The sequence below is a fragment of the Aedes albopictus genome, chromosome 3 (genome assembly GCF_035046485.1).
Source record: "Aedes albopictus strain Foshan chromosome 3, AalbF5, whole genome shotgun sequence".
Classification (NCBI taxonomy): domain Eukaryota; kingdom Metazoa; phylum Arthropoda; class Insecta; order Diptera; family Culicidae; genus Aedes; species Aedes albopictus.
Window position 1 is genome coordinate 310,380,531 of NC_085138.1, and position 17,270 is coordinate 310,397,800.

Genomic DNA, 17,270 nt, shown 5'->3' on the forward strand with positions numbered 1-17,270 from the left:
GTGAGAAGGCATAGAATATGGTTATAAATCGAATAAGCGGTGTGGAGCAAAAACGATTTTTTGAACCACGCTAATCTACATACGCCTGGAAATGTCCAAAAAATCTCCAACCCTTGAAAACATCCATGAGTGGAATAGGAATCGAATCACAGCCACTTTTAGCATGCAATCACAGCTTTACCACCAGAGCTGTAAGCGATCCGTACTGTCTGTCTACACCGGCTGATGAACGGGGTGGGAGAATGTCTAACGTGGATTGTAGACGTTGTCCTAGTATTGTATCGTACCGCTGCTCCAAATGCCGTAGCCTCACGTGTTGGCCATATTTACGCCCCTCTCGTCAGTCATCATCGCACGGATCATCCAAATCGAGTCCATCGCATCGTTTGGAAACGCGTGAGGTAAAACAATAAACTACACGAGGATTTCCAAGTTATTTGAAATTCTTTGTCCGTGACGTTGAATGCCGGTCGTCTTCGTCGTCGTCGCATAACTGCCGCTGAACCGTACCAGTAAACTTCCATTGCTAACATTATCGTCGCCGGAAAGTGAACGCTGATGCTGCATAGGGTCAAGTGGGGTAAAATGCCATTTTTCAAACTTTCATCGTTTTTAATGATAATTAGCCTCATTTGTTAGGCTTTCAAAGTGGTGACAGCAACTAGACAATATTTGCTCGATACTTCAGCAAAAATATTCACTAAACTATTGCATTTACATCGATTTATAGCTATTCCAAAAACAGGTTCGTAAAACGGAAGTGGTGCAAAAAGACCATCTGCCATGGGGTAAGATGCCACTTCATGAAAACATTCAAAAATTACGTCCATCAGTTTTCGGGCATTTCCGACTCCTTTTCCCCCCTCTGTCTCGCTTTTTACGTATACTCAATAAATGGAGTGTTACTCCCTCCCCGCAAAACGATGATCGTAATATTTGAATGACCCCTAACATGGAAAACGTAGACATCAACAACCATGCGTCCCCATGTGTGCCTCAATCTCGTTGGAAACACTTGGCTGGCAATGAAATCACCAGAAAACCTTAATTGCAAGCACCAAAAACCGGAAGTTGCCAATTTTCATTGGGAAATCAAAAGATTTTTCGTGGGTTTGATGGCCTAGCTTCTAGAAGAATGTTCGATGCAAACATATCTTGACACCATTCACCTATAGTAATGATCAAGTCCCATTCAGGAATGATTTTATGAGTTGGGTCATTTTACCCCATCTTGGCATTTTGGGCTTTGTTCCCCTACTCTAGTAAAAAGTATTTTTTTTTGTTTTCGCGTGCTTGGAGATGAGCAAAGCGGAGAAATATTCCGATTTTCTCTTCTCCACTGGGTTTTGCTTCCGTTCGCTTTGGCGCGAGAGGAAACGAAGAGTTGTGTTCAACCGGAGTTGGTACAATGCTGTGACGCTGTTACGGTCTCCGTATTTGTATGTGGGTGGACAATTTCCAGCCACGGTTTCCGTTTGTACTTGGCGAATGAGCGATGGTTCTGTTTTGTTTTCCAACCCAGCTGAACCCCACCCATCCTATGGAGGGTGTAGAGAAGATGCTTTTGAGCATGAATCTTGGTTTTAGATTTCTATCTCGTCGCAGCTGTCACGGATCGGGAGCGTTTGGGTGTGGGATGCGCTGAAGCTGGGTTGTTGTTTTATATGACGGATTTGGATGGTTTACTGCCCAACGATAGGAACGTTGTCGCTGATACACACACACATCTCTTTGTTTGTACTCTTTGTGCGGAATGTTATTGCACATGAAACCGGGTTCTTGCGAAAGCTTGTTTGTTCATGATTCAACAGTTTGAGAAATGACCGTTTTTAATTTCGCTTCTTGACCAAACAGATTTTGATACCATCTCTAGATGGAGTTCATCGTGCATTGAGACGGTCATGGCACACAAATCTAATGATCCATTTCTTTCTGTTTTCTCTTTGCTTGCAGTGATGAGAATACGGCGGTCAATCACTCGGGTGCGATAGCGCAACTGACCAACGCCGAACCGGACGGCTGGCGGAGGCCCCGGAGTGAGTCGTCCGCAGATGCGGAGAGTGTCTACATGACCAACGCGGTCATTTCGGACTCGGGCTACGGGCACGGGATGCTCTCGCGACGATCTAGTGTAAGTATCTATTGTCCATTTTATAACAAGGCAGTTACTCATAGAACGAGCTTCGACAAAATGCAATTATATTGACCTTACTGTTTGCGACGTTTATGGCTTCCACAGTTTCAAGCGCGTCCACAAAACCAGTTTATTGTAATGACTTATTTCGAGCAAACAAATGTAATTTTCTATGATAAATCAGATAACAACTTTTTTACTACAAGCCAAACTGAAACCATCAGATCTTCTTAGAATTCTTCTACAGCTTCGTGCGGTCGATACTGCTGTGTGCTGCCTTGAAGTTTATGAACAAATGATGCATTGGGACTTGCACACGACATATCTGGAGGATTTGCCGTACAGTGAAGATCTTACCCGCTGTGAACCGGCCTTAGATGAAGCCGTTTTGATAACTTCCCACGAACGCATTCGTTTCAGGTGGCAGACGACAGAAGATGATTCGAGATAGCGCTTTGTGTATGCTTCTACGACCTGCCGGGTTTAATGCTACAGCATAACCGCCCGCACTGCGTTCTGTTCTGCCTTTTCCATATCGCTATGCACTCCTCGACGAACCATTCATGCGGGGAGCTTTTTTATTCTTCAATCACTTAACCTAATTTACAGTTCTGTTGTCCACTAGGGCACTGCGTGAGTGATTCCGATTGGAAGATGTACTTACGCTTGGTACGCCTAATTCTATTCTTATTCTATTCTATTCTTCTATATCGAACTGGTTGCCGTTGCGCTGCTTTCACTTTCTACCCATCATGGTACAATGATGAAATTGCTGGAATTGTAAGCCTCAATATGCCATCATACGCTGCGTTCCATAATACCGGACCCAGGATAGACCTCTCTGAGGTACCCCCACGGAGATGTTGGAGCTCCTCTCGCGTTTCTCGGTGTCATAGATTATTACCCTATGTTGGGAGTTGCTCTCCAGTATTCGACATAGGCTATCCGGGACTACTAGATGTTGTATGGCGCCCTCGATGGTGGTCCAGCTGACGCTGTTGAAAGCTTCCATCACACCCAGCGTGACAACCGCGCAATAGCGGGTTCCTCTGAGCATTCTTTGGAGAACTATCTTGGCCAATTTGGTTAAAGCCCTAAAAGCGTCCACCGTCGATCGAATCTTCCGGAAGGCGAACTAGTTATCCGAGAGTCAAGAGTCATCTGATTTCTCGGTATAGAATAGACCATCAGCTTCGACAAGTGTGATGTGATGGTGAACATAGTACTTTGTTTTATCGTGCCGTGCCAATTAAGTGATAAATTACGTGTGAAATCAGTGTTGTGCCGCGAGAAGATCCTATTCTACGTGTGCCTTAAATTGTTAAAAATCAGGATAAGTAGGAGATACATCGTCTCCGTTACCTGTTTGTGTTTAATTTAAATTTTATTTATTCTCACCCAGCAGCTGTGTACGGTGCCATAAGGCAATTCTACCAGCCAGCTGAGGTTGAGCTCGTTATTGTATTGTTTGTCTCTCTGTATATTGTTGCATGCATAGCGTCCACTTCGTGTGTAGTCAGAGTGAAGGGCATGGAGTGCGTTAAATGCAAGGGGGGTATAGCGATCAATGCGCTTCCATTGCTCTGTTTTAAATGTGAGAAATACTTCCACGCGCAGTGTTCCTCCATCGAAAACAAAGCGGCGGCGAGGTTGATCACGGATAATGCAAATGTTTTTTTTCAAATGTGATGACTGTCTATCCAGTCCAAATTGTGGCGAGCAGAGTAAATTGAGTTTGGATGTCAAAAAAATAGAGGATGAGATGAAGAAGATTTCTTCACTATCGGACTCTATTAGTGACATGCGAAACCAATTGGCTGCTCAGATAGGCAGCGCGTTAAAGTTCGGGATGGAAGAATTGCAACGAAATGTTAATGGTTCTTTAAACGAGGCTATTAACCGTATTCAAGAAATGATCAATAAAAATATGGAATCTATGACTAGCTCATTTTTTCAATTAAATGCGGATCAAACAAAGTTAGCTGCAATGAAAAAAAACACGTGTGACATCCAAGTCGGTTCATTTAGAATCGACCTCTAGTACGCGTAAGAAACGGAAAATAAGTAATAGGGATGACATTATTGATGTTGAAAACGATGAAGTTTTTGAAGACGCGATTCCTTTCGTTACGGTTGTTAACAAGAAAGCACGTAAAAGTATTAACAAAGGTCCTAAACCGATAAAATTGAAAGATCGTAAGGCTCGTCCAGTTATTGTGGTAAAACCAATGCAGTCCGATCTAAGCAGTGATGATACTCGCAAGTTTTTGAATGACAAATTGGATCCAAAAGTGCACAAAATTAGTAACTTTAGAAACGGGAAAAACGGCTCTGTTATTGTTGAGTGTGCAACTGGTTACAATGTAGATGTTGTAAAAAATGGCATGCAAAGTGATCTGGGTGAAAACTTTACTGCTGTTGTCCCAACATCGGTGCCAAGGTTAAAAGTGTTGGGCATGAGCTATAAATATTCCTCCGATGTCATCATTGACTATATAAAAAGTCATAATGAAGACATCGCAATCAAAGATGTAAAAGTTGTTAAAGTTTATGAAAATCCACGCTTGAGATACAAGCAATTTAACGCGATAATTGAAGTTGATAAAGACACGTACAGCTGTATGTTGACTGCGAATAAAGTTAAAGTTAAATTTGATCGGTGCTCTGTGGTCCCTGCGATTGGGGTTTTGAGGTGTTTTGAATGTGGAGAATTTGGGCACATGAGTACGGATTGCAAAAACGGCGTTACGTGCTCTAAGTGCAGTGGATGTCACAAAACATCTGAGTGTACGTCAACTGTATTTAAATGTGTTAATTGTTTGAAAATGAATCAAAATAGAAACATGAATTTGGACGTCAATCATCCAGCGTTTAGCACTAGTGAATGTGAAGTATATAAACAACTTTATGAACAGAAAAAAAGCAACCTACATTTCAATGAATAGCAATCATGTTCCAGTAGAAATGTGAAACCAATTGATATTATGTATTTGAATATTGCTGGTTTGTCTACAAACTACGTAGCACTACGTCAGATTGTAGAGGAAAAACGTCCGTCTTTGATATTATTATCAGAAACTCATATTGTTGAACAAGATGCATTTGATCAATACAACTTCCCGGGTTATAACGTGGTTGCTTGTTTGTCACATTCTAGATACACTGGCGGTGTTGCTATTTATGTCAAAGAGTCAGTTCAATTCAAGCTTCTATTGAACGAAGCTTGTGAGAATAACTGGTTCTTAGGCATTACAGTTGTGCGTGGCATGAAGGTGGGAAATTATGGTGTTTTGTATCATTCTCCCAGTTCTAGTAACCAGCGTTTTATTGAAATTTTGGAGAACTGGTTAGAGACATTTGTAGATTCTAGTAAATTTAATGTACTTGCTGGTGATTTCAATATAAATTGGTGTGACAATAATTCGGAGCATTTAAAGCGCTTGACAGAGTATTTTAATTTGAAACAAAAAGTCAATAACTACACGCGAATTTCCCGACATAGTAAAACTTTAATTGACCATGTTTATTCCAATTTTGATTTAGTGAGCTCAGTAATTGAAAGTGACTTGAAAATAACCGATCATGAAACCGTAGTGATAAATATTGAAGATAATAATAGTTTTGATGACAATGTTATTAAAATAAAATGCTGGAATAAATATTCGAAACAGGAGTTATCGAATCTTGTAGCAAGAAGCATGGGTTTTCAAAATAATACCGGTAACTTGGATCAAAAAGCAGCTGTTTTAACTGACACTTTAAAAACATGTACCAATAAATTAGTTGAAGAAAAGTTTATATCTCTAGGCAAATCAAACAGCTGGTACAGCCTAGATCTATTGCGTCTTAAGCGTAAAAGAGATAAGCTGTACAAGAAGTGTTTACGAAATAATAATGATAATGTTTGGACTAGGTACAAAATCGCGCGAAATAAGTATTCACAATTGTTGAAAAAGACACGATGTGAATATATTCAGAGGAAGATTGACCAGCATCAGAACAACAGCAAAGAGTTATGGAAAATTTTGAAAACTTTATTGAAACCAAGCAATTGTAAACCGCGATCCATAACTTTTGATGGCACTTTAGAACAAACAGAACAAGTAATTGCGAGTAATTTTAACAAATATTTCGTCGATAGCGTTTCATCGATTAACCACTCTATAGAGTTAGTTGATGAACCGGACGAAATAAAGCAGCCAGTTAATAGTAGATGTAGATTTGATGATTTTCACCCTATTACGCTTGAAGAACTTAGAAAAATTTGCTTTTCGCTGCAAAAAACGACTGGTATTGATAATGTTAACGCTAAAATCATACAAGATTGCTTTCATGTCATTGGACACAACTTGCTGGACTTGGTAAATCAATCATTGCAAACTGGGCACGTGCCTCAGGTTTGGAAGGAATCTTTAGTGATTCCTATTCAAAAAGTTGCTGGGACGATTAAAGCCGAAGAGTTTCGTCCCATCAACATGTTGCACACACTAGAAAAAATTTTAGAACTTGTAGTCAAAGGCCAGCCATTGAATTATTTGAACATTAACAACTTACTAATACCAGAGCAATCGGGTTATCGGGAAGGTCATTCCTGTGAAACCGCATTGAACTTGGTGTTAGCTAAATGGAAAGAAAACATAGAGCGTAAAGATACTATATTTGCTGTATTTTTGGATCTTAAACGCGCTTTTGAAACAATTTCTAGGCCCTTATTGTTAAAAACAATCAAGCGCTTTGGATTTTCGGGTACTGCATATAAATGGTTTGAAAGCTATTTGTGTGGAAGAACCCAAAGGACTGCTTTTAATGACTCTGTGTCTAGCCCTGTGGAATGTAACTTTGGTGTACCGCAGGGAAGTGTATTAGGGCCCATTTTGTTCATAATGTATATTAATGACATGCGACGGGTTTTACGATTTTGTGATATTAACCTGTTTGCGGATGATACCGTGTTATTCATTGCAGCTAAAAATATAGATGAAGCCGTACAACATTTGAATGAAGATTTGCATTCTCTAAGTAGATGGTTGAAGTACAAACAATTAAAATTGAACATCAGTAAAACAAAATTTATGGTAATTTCGCGGAGTCGTAGTAATGTAAATGTCTCTCTAAGTATTGATGAGGAGAACCTTGAACGCGTTAGAGAAATTAAATATCTTGGCGTGATTATTGATGATAGCTTTAAATTTGACTCTCATATTGACAATGTTATCAAGAAAATAGCCAAGAAGTATGGAATTCTTTGCAGATTAAAACACGATTTAACTATTAGTAGTAAAATACAGTTGTACAAATCGATCATCTCACCTCACTTGGACTTCTGCCCTTCAATTTTATTTTTGGCTAATGAAACACAAATATCGAGGTTACAGCGTTTGCAAAATAAAATAATGCGTTTGATTTTAAGATGCAACAGATTCACTTCCTCCGCTTTTTTGTTGGACGCGTTACAATGGTTATCGGTGAAGCAAAGAATAATATATTTAACGATGGTGTTCATTTTTAAAGTAATAAATGGTTTGCTACCTCGATATTTGTCTGATCGAATTGAAAGAGGAAGTGACATTCATAGATATAACACTAGAAACGCGGAACAGATAAGAACACCCAATTTTTTACATGGTGCTTCACGAAATTCATTGTATTATAAAGGCATAAATGTTTTCAATTCGATGCCTGACTACATCACGGGTGCAGCGACAATATCACAATTCAAGAGACTATGTATTTCACACGTGAAAGCTGTTTTTTAAACAACTTGTTAATCATTGTTTTTATCAATTTAATAATTTTGTATCTTGACGTGGCTCTCGTGAGCTGATTATTTGTATGACTGATTGTAGTTTATTTTTATTCATTTATTAGGGCACTGGTAGACTATTATGTTCGCCCTGATGATGATGATGGATTTCATATTTGTTGACGTAGTTTTAGTAACTGAACTTTTTTTGAGAAGTCTACAAAAGTTTGAGTCTCGCGCGCGGTGACAGGTATAAATGACATTTTTGTATTTATTTATCAAATGGAATATTTATACTGTTGAAGGATTCTGTAGATTAGTAGTGAGTTGTCTAGTTGAATGTCGGGAATTTCTTGAAGATGAGAATATTGTCGACTGTTTTGACATCGCGCGAACGTTATCAATCCTCGCAATATTTTTGATTTTCTGATCTTTCATGATCACTAGTAATGCTTGCAAAGATCTGTAGTTGAGAGCAGCAGTATTTTGAAATTTATGTTTTTGCTGTATAGTATGACAAATTCGAATGTTGTTTATATCTGTAGAAATAATCAGTCCGTATTTAGTTTGCAAAATCTGATTACATTGATCATAATTAATAATTATCTTAAAGATATTTCGTCTAGCTCAAACCTTTGTAGGGGTATGTGGCGGGACCATCATCATCATCATCATCATCCGCTTTAACAGTTTCCCAAAGGTTTGCAGAAGGCAGATAGATTTGTAGCCGCCGGGTCACCAGGTGGCTTTTCGGGTTTGAGCAGTAGAACCAATCTTTACCTTTTCTACCTCTCCGGAAATTTGCCCCTGTCCAGGCACATCTGCATAGCCATTCTAAACATGCCAAGGCTTGCCTCGACGACTGTCTTGTTGGCTATTGTTGGGATACCGTCCGAACCGGGAGCCTGGTTCAGCTTGAGCGACTTCGCTATTGCGGTGAGCTCTTCGTTCGTCCCCGGAGCGACCATGCTTTGACCATAGGGGACGGGAGCCTATGATCTTATATCGTGGCCCAGGACCAACGTTTCTATGATCTTCTGCGGCATCTTGGGGGCGCGTTCTGAGGGTACTACGTGCCTTAAACTCTTTGTTCAGAGCCAGTTTAGCCGCCCTGTGGGCTTCACTTCGCTTTATTTTATCAGTGCGAGTTCTTTGCTTCCTCCTCTCAGTTCTTAGGCAGGACGCGCGGAGTACTGCGATTTCTGGACCGGTTTGTGTCAATTTCTGAGAAGGGATCACCTTGGTATCGCGGTGTCACATGCACGGTTTAGGGTTCCGACTATTTAGTTCATCGCTGGATAGATCGTCGGTGTTACCCTCCATAAGCTATTGCTCCACAAGTGCCATGGCGGCTTATCGAAGCGCGATGTCAGCCTTCTCCTATGACTGTCGATGACCTTTAGTTGAGGCCGTCTTCCTCCGTATTGTACTCTGTATCGAATCATCAGATGGTCACTGTGCGTGTACCCCCATCGTCGACCCTCCAGTCTTTTTTTTTCCTTCTAAACCATAGAGGGAAAATTTGCTCAACAAACATCCTAAGGGGCTGTCCATTAATTACGTAAGGGTTTATGAGGGGAGGGGGGGTTTAAGAAATCTTACGCGCCATATAAAAATATTTAGGTTCTCATACAAAAAATCTTACAAGGGGGGGGGGGGGGGGGTGTCGAAAAATCGTAAAATTTTCCTTACGTAATTAATGGACAGCCCCTAACAGGAACGTTAGGGTAGTGTGGGGTTGAGGCCGTCTTCTACAACAGTAGTAAAAGCCAGGACTGCTCTCTTCTCGACCCACTAAAACACATTTCTATGGTCGCCAAACCCTTCGTCTCTCCGGAACCACCAAGAAGGCATTGCTTCAGAGAGGGGCTAGTGCACATCGCAACCCTCAAGGTTAGCTGCGTAGCCTGCAGCAACGAACATCGATGATTCGCTTTGGAGAGTCCATCACGGTAGCATGCTGGCGCTTAGCCAGTTTCCCGAGTGGTCCTCACCACTCCCGGGTCAACACCGCCCGCGCCCAACTGCTTGGAAGACATCAAGAACTGATGCCCACGTGAAACCCGATCTGACTTGCTGAAGGCAAGAGTATCACTACCCTCCAGGCCCAATCAGCTGCACCAGAAGGTTGCTGACAGCAGGATCTCCACCTGCCCCGACCCTTGCCGGGAACCCCTTTCCAACCGCGGGCTCGGATCCAACCCAGTAGACCGACGCCTCGACAGCACCACTACCGGGACTTCCTTTCCGCGGCCACTTAATCGCTGTAAGGGTCGGTCTCGACCGCAGGGCACCGGTGTGACCTACCAAGCCGACTCCGAACCCCTGGACCACCTCTTGTACTGCATCTGGACTAGCCATTCTCCGAGTCCACGCGCCACCTCCTCTGTAGCTCCCAGCAGAACGGCGTCCCAGCCAAACTCATTCCCACACATCCTCTGGACCAAATTGTCCGGAGTTGTGTCCTCCCCGCATGTGGCAAGCATGCAGTCACGCATTGCGCAAAAACGCGGGCACACGAACAAAACGTGTTCCGCCGTTTCCTCTAAACCATTGCACACTGGGCATACGGGAGAATGCGCATGCCCGAAACGGTGTAGATACTGTCGGAAGCAACCATGACCTGAAAGGACCTGTGTCAGGTGGAATGTAACTTCCCCATGGCGCCTATTAATCCAACTATCTACCCTAGGTATCAACCTATGGGTCAACCTTCCTTTGGTGGAACTGTCCCACGTGCGCTGCCATTTGACCATAGAGGCCATCCTGGCAGTCCTGCGTATGCCTCTTGTGCCGCGCATTTCGAAGCACTCCATGTCCTTACTGATAAGGATGCCGATAGGCACCATACCAGTAATGAAGCAGAGAGCGTCGTGTGACACGGTACGGTACGCGCTCGCAACCCTCAGGCACATTAGCCTGTAAGTACTTTCCAGCTTCCGTCGGTAGCGTTTAGTACTTAGCGCAGTGCCCCACGCTGGGCTGCCATACCTAAGTATGGGCGTAGCAACACTAGCCAGAAGCTTGCGCTTACTGGCGCAATAGCTGTGGAGGCTCTTTTACAGGCATAATGGACGTGGCTACCGAAGGTAAGCATATCGTCGATCATAACGCCCAAGTGTTTGACGGTACGCCCTCACCTACACTGATCTCCGTCTGCTGCTCCGACTTCTGGTTGTTAACAACCGTCACCTCTGTCTTGTGGTGAGCCAGCTCCAGTTTCCTGGACCGCATCCACGCCTCCACAACCTTGATCGAGTGGTCGGTAGTCAACTTCACCTCCTCGATCATTTCACCGTAGACTTCAAGCGTAATGTCGTTGGCAAATCCGACCATCTCCACTCCCGCTGGGTACTCTAACCTCAACACCTCGTCGTACATAACATTCCATAACACCGGACCCAGGATTAACATTCGAGAATCTTGTACAGGTACCCCGTAATGGCCCAGACGCAAGAGCGCATCGGCAATAGCAGACCAGCTGGCGCTATTAAACGCATTCATAACACCAGAGTTACTACCGTACAGAAACGAATTCCTCTCCTCTTAGGCTCGAGTGCTTTCTCGGCGGTTTTTGTAACCGACAAGATAGCGTCTACGGTGGACCTCCCCTTCCGGAAGCCGTACTGGTTTCTCGAAAGACCATTTTCGCCCTCGGTGAACCTCAACATTCTATTGAGGATAATCTTGTCGAGCACCTTCCCCGCCGTGTCTATCAAGCATATTGGTCTATATGCCGACGGGTCTCCGGGTGGTTTCCCCGCCTTTGGAAATAGTGCCAGGCTCTGCCTCTTCCAAGCATCTGGGAAAACTCCCTCGTCCAGGCATTTCTGCATAGCAGATCTGAACATCTCGGGAGCCTCTGCAATAGCTACTTTTAAGACCAGGTTCGGAACTCCGTCCGGACCTGGGGCCTTACCTACGCTAAGGGACTTTGCTATCCCCGCAAGTTCCACATCGGTGACCCTCTCCTCATCGCTAGCTCCAGTCCCCGGCTGTCCTACGAAAGAAGGCCAAGGAGTAGAATCATGACGCGTAAAAAGCCCTCCATCATCTCTGGAGATTGCTCTGTAGGAGCCATTACACCTCTCGTCTTGGCCATAACGATCCTGTAGGCATCACCCCACGGGTTCGCATTAGCACTCTGACAGAGACCCTTAAAGCAGGCCTTTTTGCTTGCTCTTAGCTCGGTCTTAAGCGCGGCTTTTGCAGCGGCGAACACCACCCACCGTTCGCTTCGCTCTTTCTCTGATCGTGCTCGCTGAATCCGTCGCCTAGCCCTTAGGCAGGCGTGGTGCAGGTCCGCAATCGCGTCGGTCCACCAGTAAGCCGGTGGCCTCCCATTTCTAGGGTGGACTCGCCTAGGCATGGTCGCATCACACGCACATGAGAGCATCGCTACCAGCTCGTTGCCTTCTAAACCAAGTAAGTTTCGTTCACGACGGAGCGCCTCCCTAAATACCCCTTCTTCGAAGTAAGATGTCTTCCACCTGCGAGGGCTTGGCTTTGGCCTAGTCGCCTCTTCCTCTACCCGCTGCTGCCTGCTGTTGATGTAGTCGATACTGTAGCGAACCGCCAGGTGATCGCTATGAGTGTATCCATCGTCTACCCTCCAGTTCGAATTACTTGTTAGGGCAGGACTACAAAAAGGGGCTGTTCATAAACCACTTAGACCAAAATTTGGCCATTTCAGCACGGGACTCAATCCCACTAGTGCGCGTGATAACGAATCTAGCATTAATGGGAACTGCATGGAAGTGACCATCGGCCAATTTTGCTCGCCCTAGCGGAAACCACTGTACTTAGTACCTCCAGGAGGCCCAGATGGAAATTCGTCCAGGCGGACTGGATCAGCTTCCAAGAGCAGATTGAAGCCTGGTTTGAAGCCAACTCTCCGGAAAACATCAAAGACCTCTCTACCTTCATCGACGACAAGACAGCAATGGACTTGATTCCGTGAACCAGTCCCAACCCGGGCCGGAAGGCACTCCACTGGTGAACAGACGAAGTGAAGAATTCGGTCAAGGCCCGTCAGAAAGATCTGAGGCGCTTAAAGAGACTAGCAATTGGACACCCAGATCGAGAGAAAACTGTCAAAGAATGGCACGAGGCCCACAATAATTATCGACAAGGCATCCGAGAAGCAAAAGACGCGTCATGGACCTCGTTCCTAGGCCAGATAAGCGACAACCAATCTGCATCTCAACATTGGGGGCGACTAAATGTCTTGCATGAGAAAAGGTGACAGAAAGGGCTAGGTCTAAAAATAGGCAGTGTAACGACTAGAGATCCGATTACTATTGCCGACGCCCTTACCGACCTTTTCGGTAAAGTACAGCGATTCCTTCATCAAGCGCCACCCGGCAGCTGCGACATCCATCACCAATCTTGTCGTACCTTCAGATCATGGACAGAAGTTTAATCTTTTTTTCACGATGTACGAACGAATTTTCGTCCTTCGAAAGGCCAAAGGCAATACAGCCGGCTTGGACGATATCGCTTACATCATATTCTTGTTTATCGACCGTATTCTATTATTAACTTGATGATTTTGTGGCTATATCGGTCTCTTTCTACTCATAGTGTAAGGGAGTAGAGATCAAAGTGGATAATGAAATGATAGATATGATAGAATTCGCTAGGTAGCGAACAAGTGTGAAAATTTTATAGAAGGTGAAATGTGAAAGGTGCATGTATTGAACGAATACATCGAATGCGTGAAACTTCTGCCGTGCGACCTGTGCTTTTAAACAGATCGGCTTGGAAAAAAAAAAGAAAAGTGTTCTATCCTATAAGATCGAAAAAGCTAATAGGAAGAACACGCCGCGATATAGACATACCTCTATGAACGGAGTGCGAATTCCGAAAAAGCTACCGATCGATAGAATTTGTGATGAAAACAGGACAATACATAGGCAGTCGGGTGCCTGAAACTTTTGCCAGTCTTGGTAAGGTGGTATGAACTACCAACCAAGCCGATCTGTTTAAAAGCACAGGTCGCACGGCAGAAGTTTCACGCATTCGATGTATTCGTTCAATACATGGCCTACTTGCCTAATTTCACCTTCTATAAAATTTTCACACTTATTCGCTACCTAGCGAATTCTATTATATCTATCATTACATTATCCACTTTGATCTCTACTCCCTTACACTATGAGTAGAAAGAGACCGATATAGCCACAAAATCATCAAGTTAATAATAGAATCCGGTCGATAAACAAGAATATGATATAAAAAGTTTGGCTTAAAAAAAAAAAAAAGAAAAGTGTTCTATCCTATAAGATTGAAAAAGCTAATAGGAAGAACACGCCGCGATATAGACATACCTCTATGAACGGAGTGCGAATTCCGAAAAAGCTACCGATCGATAGAATTTGTGATGAAAACAGGACAATACATAGGCAGTCGGGTGCCTGAAACTTTTGCCAGTCTTGGTAAGGTGGTATGAACTACCAACCAAGCCGATCTGTTTAAAAGCACAGGTCGCACGGCAGAAGTTTCACGCATTCGATGTATTCGTTCAATACATGGCCTACTTGCCTAATTTCACCTTCTATAAAATTTTCACACTTGTTCGCTACCTAGCGAATTCTACCATATCTATCATTTCATTATCCACTTTGATCTCTACTCCCTTACACTATGAGTAGAAAGAGACCGATATAGCCACAAAATCATCAAGTTGATATCGCTTACCCGATGCTCTGAAACGTCCCCCAGCTCGGCAAGCAGTTTCTCTTGGACACCATCAATGAAGAATGGCTGAACGATACCCTGCCCAGAAGTTGGGGACACAGCATCGTTAACCCAACTCCAGAGATACTGTTGACAATTTTCGGCCTATCACCCTCACCAGCTGCGTTGCTAAAGTGACGGAACGACGTTTTGTGCATCATTTGAAAAGTATGGGCAATCTGGATCACAGGCAGCACGCCTTCAGGGCTGGACACGGTACAGGGACGTACATGGCAGCGTTGGGTCAAAATTTAGATCAAGCACTGGATAGAGGATACCTCGTTGAAGTGGCATCGTTAGATCTGGTATAGGCTTACAGCAGGGCCTGGATGCCGGGGGTCCTGCAACAACTCATCGATTGGGGAGTAACTGGATACTATCTCCATTTCGTCAAGCTCTACCCCACCAACCGAACCTTTCAAGTTGCTAGGAATCACACTAAAGGGTGAGTCGATAATTATTGCGCCATTTTCATACTAACGTTACTTTTTTCCTACTTCACCAAAATCAACCAAATTTTGTACAGTTTCTCCTTAGAGTCTATTGTTAACATAAAATGAATTGAGCAGATATCAGTGAGATTCCGCTCGATATAGAATAAATTTAGTTCACAGTTCTAAAAATGATGTTGTACAATCACATGCTAAAATCTAAAATCATGGTATAGCGCCTTGGAACAATTGATGATTATACATTATCGGATCATCTTAATGTTCGTCAATAGGTTTCAGGAACGGTTGTCAGTGAAACATAAGCTTGGAGCTGGGTGAAAACCAGGCACGATGCGCATAAACAAACCAGAGACCTTCAATTATTTGTTTCAGGTGGAACCTGAACATGGCCACATGGAGGGCGTCAATCTAAAATGTCGTGAATTTGAACTAAAACGTATCCTAAATTTAAACCGATACCAAAAAGTTGAAATACATATATATACTAAACAACTGTAAAAATTTGGTTTCATTTCGTTAACTGTAGACCTTTTGCGAATCACTTCAAGGTAGGGTGGCACAATAATTAACGACTCACCCTTTAGACCGGAATCTGATTATTCGAAGCTACTTTGGAGAAATAAAGGAGCGGTACAAGACTAGATTGGATTTGCTTGCCGACGGATCAAAAGGGACGGTTTTGTTGGCGTAGGAATACACTGCAGAAACGGCAATGAGTATCATCGGCTAGAAGGCCAATGCTCTGTTTTCTCCACTGAAGCAGCAGCGATTCAACAGGCTGTTCAGCTCGCGGCCGGAATACTCCTCTACTTATTGTCTTGGACTCAGCCAGCGTGATCGACGTAAATGAAGAAGCCGATAGCCTGGCAGATCTTGGTCGAGATATAAGACTGCCAACCTGAAACATACCGGGCGATGACGTCAAAGTCTTGATTGAAAACAATATCTATGAAAAATGGAACAATCTATGGTCAAATCAGCAATCTTTCACCCGAAAGGTTAAACCCAGCCCGCTTCGACTGAACTTTCATCTCGGAGGGATCAAGTGGTCCTATCGAGACTCCGTACAGGACACGCAAGAATCTCACACAATATGGGAGGAGCGGGAAACTTCTGTCTTCATTGCACGAAACCTTCATTCATCTACGAAACCAATATGACATCACTGTCATCCAAAGCGCTCTGTCGCCATATGAAGCTCGGCAAGTGACCCTTCTACTTTTTCTGAAGGATACAAGGTTATATGACCGAATTTAGCCTTCAAGCAACCAATCCAACTTAACCACCGAGTCCTCTTGTGGGTTCCAAATTTGGAGGAAACCACAGCCTATATATTGAGTTATCACAAAACTAACAACTCCGATTATGACCCAGCCGTCACAACGGATATTCTTAAGCAACAGATACTAACTGAAAACTCGATGACTGACCAGCAGGGGAAAATGAGCACCCCAACGGAACCTAATAATAATCCAGGGAGTCTCAGGGGCACTTCAGAGGGTCTCAGAAGCGTTCCAGGGGGTCTCAAGGTACCCTTAGGTGATCTCAGGGGGTCCTACGGGGCTTCAGAGGGGTATCCGGAGGTCTCAGGGGGCGTTCAGGGTTTAGGGGGCTTTAGTGCGTCGCAGGAGTGATACAGGGGATCTCAGAAACATTCAAGCGAGTCCCAAGGAGTTTCAGAAGGTTACCTAAAGGTCCCAAAGGGGTGTTTCAGGGTGATTCAGGAGCGTTTCAGAGGCTTCAAGAGCGCCCCCCGGAGCGCTTCCGGAAGTCAAGGGGTAACAGGGTGTTTCCAGGGAGTTTCAAAAGCGCTCCAGAGAGTCATCGTGATGTCATATAGAACGGGGCTAATCCAACTTTTCACCAATGGTATTTTGAGCCACGCTTTTACACATTACCTATTTGTAATACAAGTTGATTTTTTCTCAATATTTGTACTTCGGAGTCAAGTTTTGAGCTTACTGAGCGAAAATCCTTCCAATTCCAGATAACCACCAACGGCCTACCGAAAAAGCCGACCACGTTCTTCGGCGGCATCAAGGAGTGGTGTATCGCGTGGTGGCACTCGGGCCGGGAGGATTCCGACGACTACGGGTACGACGCCGAGGAGCCTTCGGATCTAGGGTATGCAACACCTGTATCCATAGAAACTCCCTTACCAAGCTCAGTTACCAGGTAGACCACCCGTCCCGACCATACGGGG

At 43.9% G+C, this 17,270-nt stretch overlaps 2 protein-coding genes across 6 annotated transcripts in view; one reads left to right on the forward strand and one right to left on the reverse strand.

Annotated features, from left to right (window-relative positions):
* LOC109431043 (serum response factor homolog A) overlaps positions 1–17,270 on the reverse strand; it is a 783,489-nt gene that overhangs the window by 346,119 nt on the left and 420,100 nt on the right. The window lies entirely within an intron of this gene.
* Positions 1–17,270, forward strand: part of LOC115262774 (muscarinic acetylcholine receptor DM1-like) — a 77,471-nt gene that overhangs the window by 44,745 nt on the left and 15,456 nt on the right. The window contains exons 2-3 of one of the 2 annotated variants that reach the window (XM_062842443.1): positions 1,954–2,131; positions 17,055–17,242. In XM_062842443.1, the coding sequence (XP_062698427.1) occupies positions 1,954–2,131; positions 17,055–17,242 (366 nt within the window). The remainder of the gene's footprint in view (positions 1–1,953; positions 2,132–17,054; positions 17,243–17,270) is intronic. The other variant, XM_062842444.1, reaches the window with a different exon arrangement.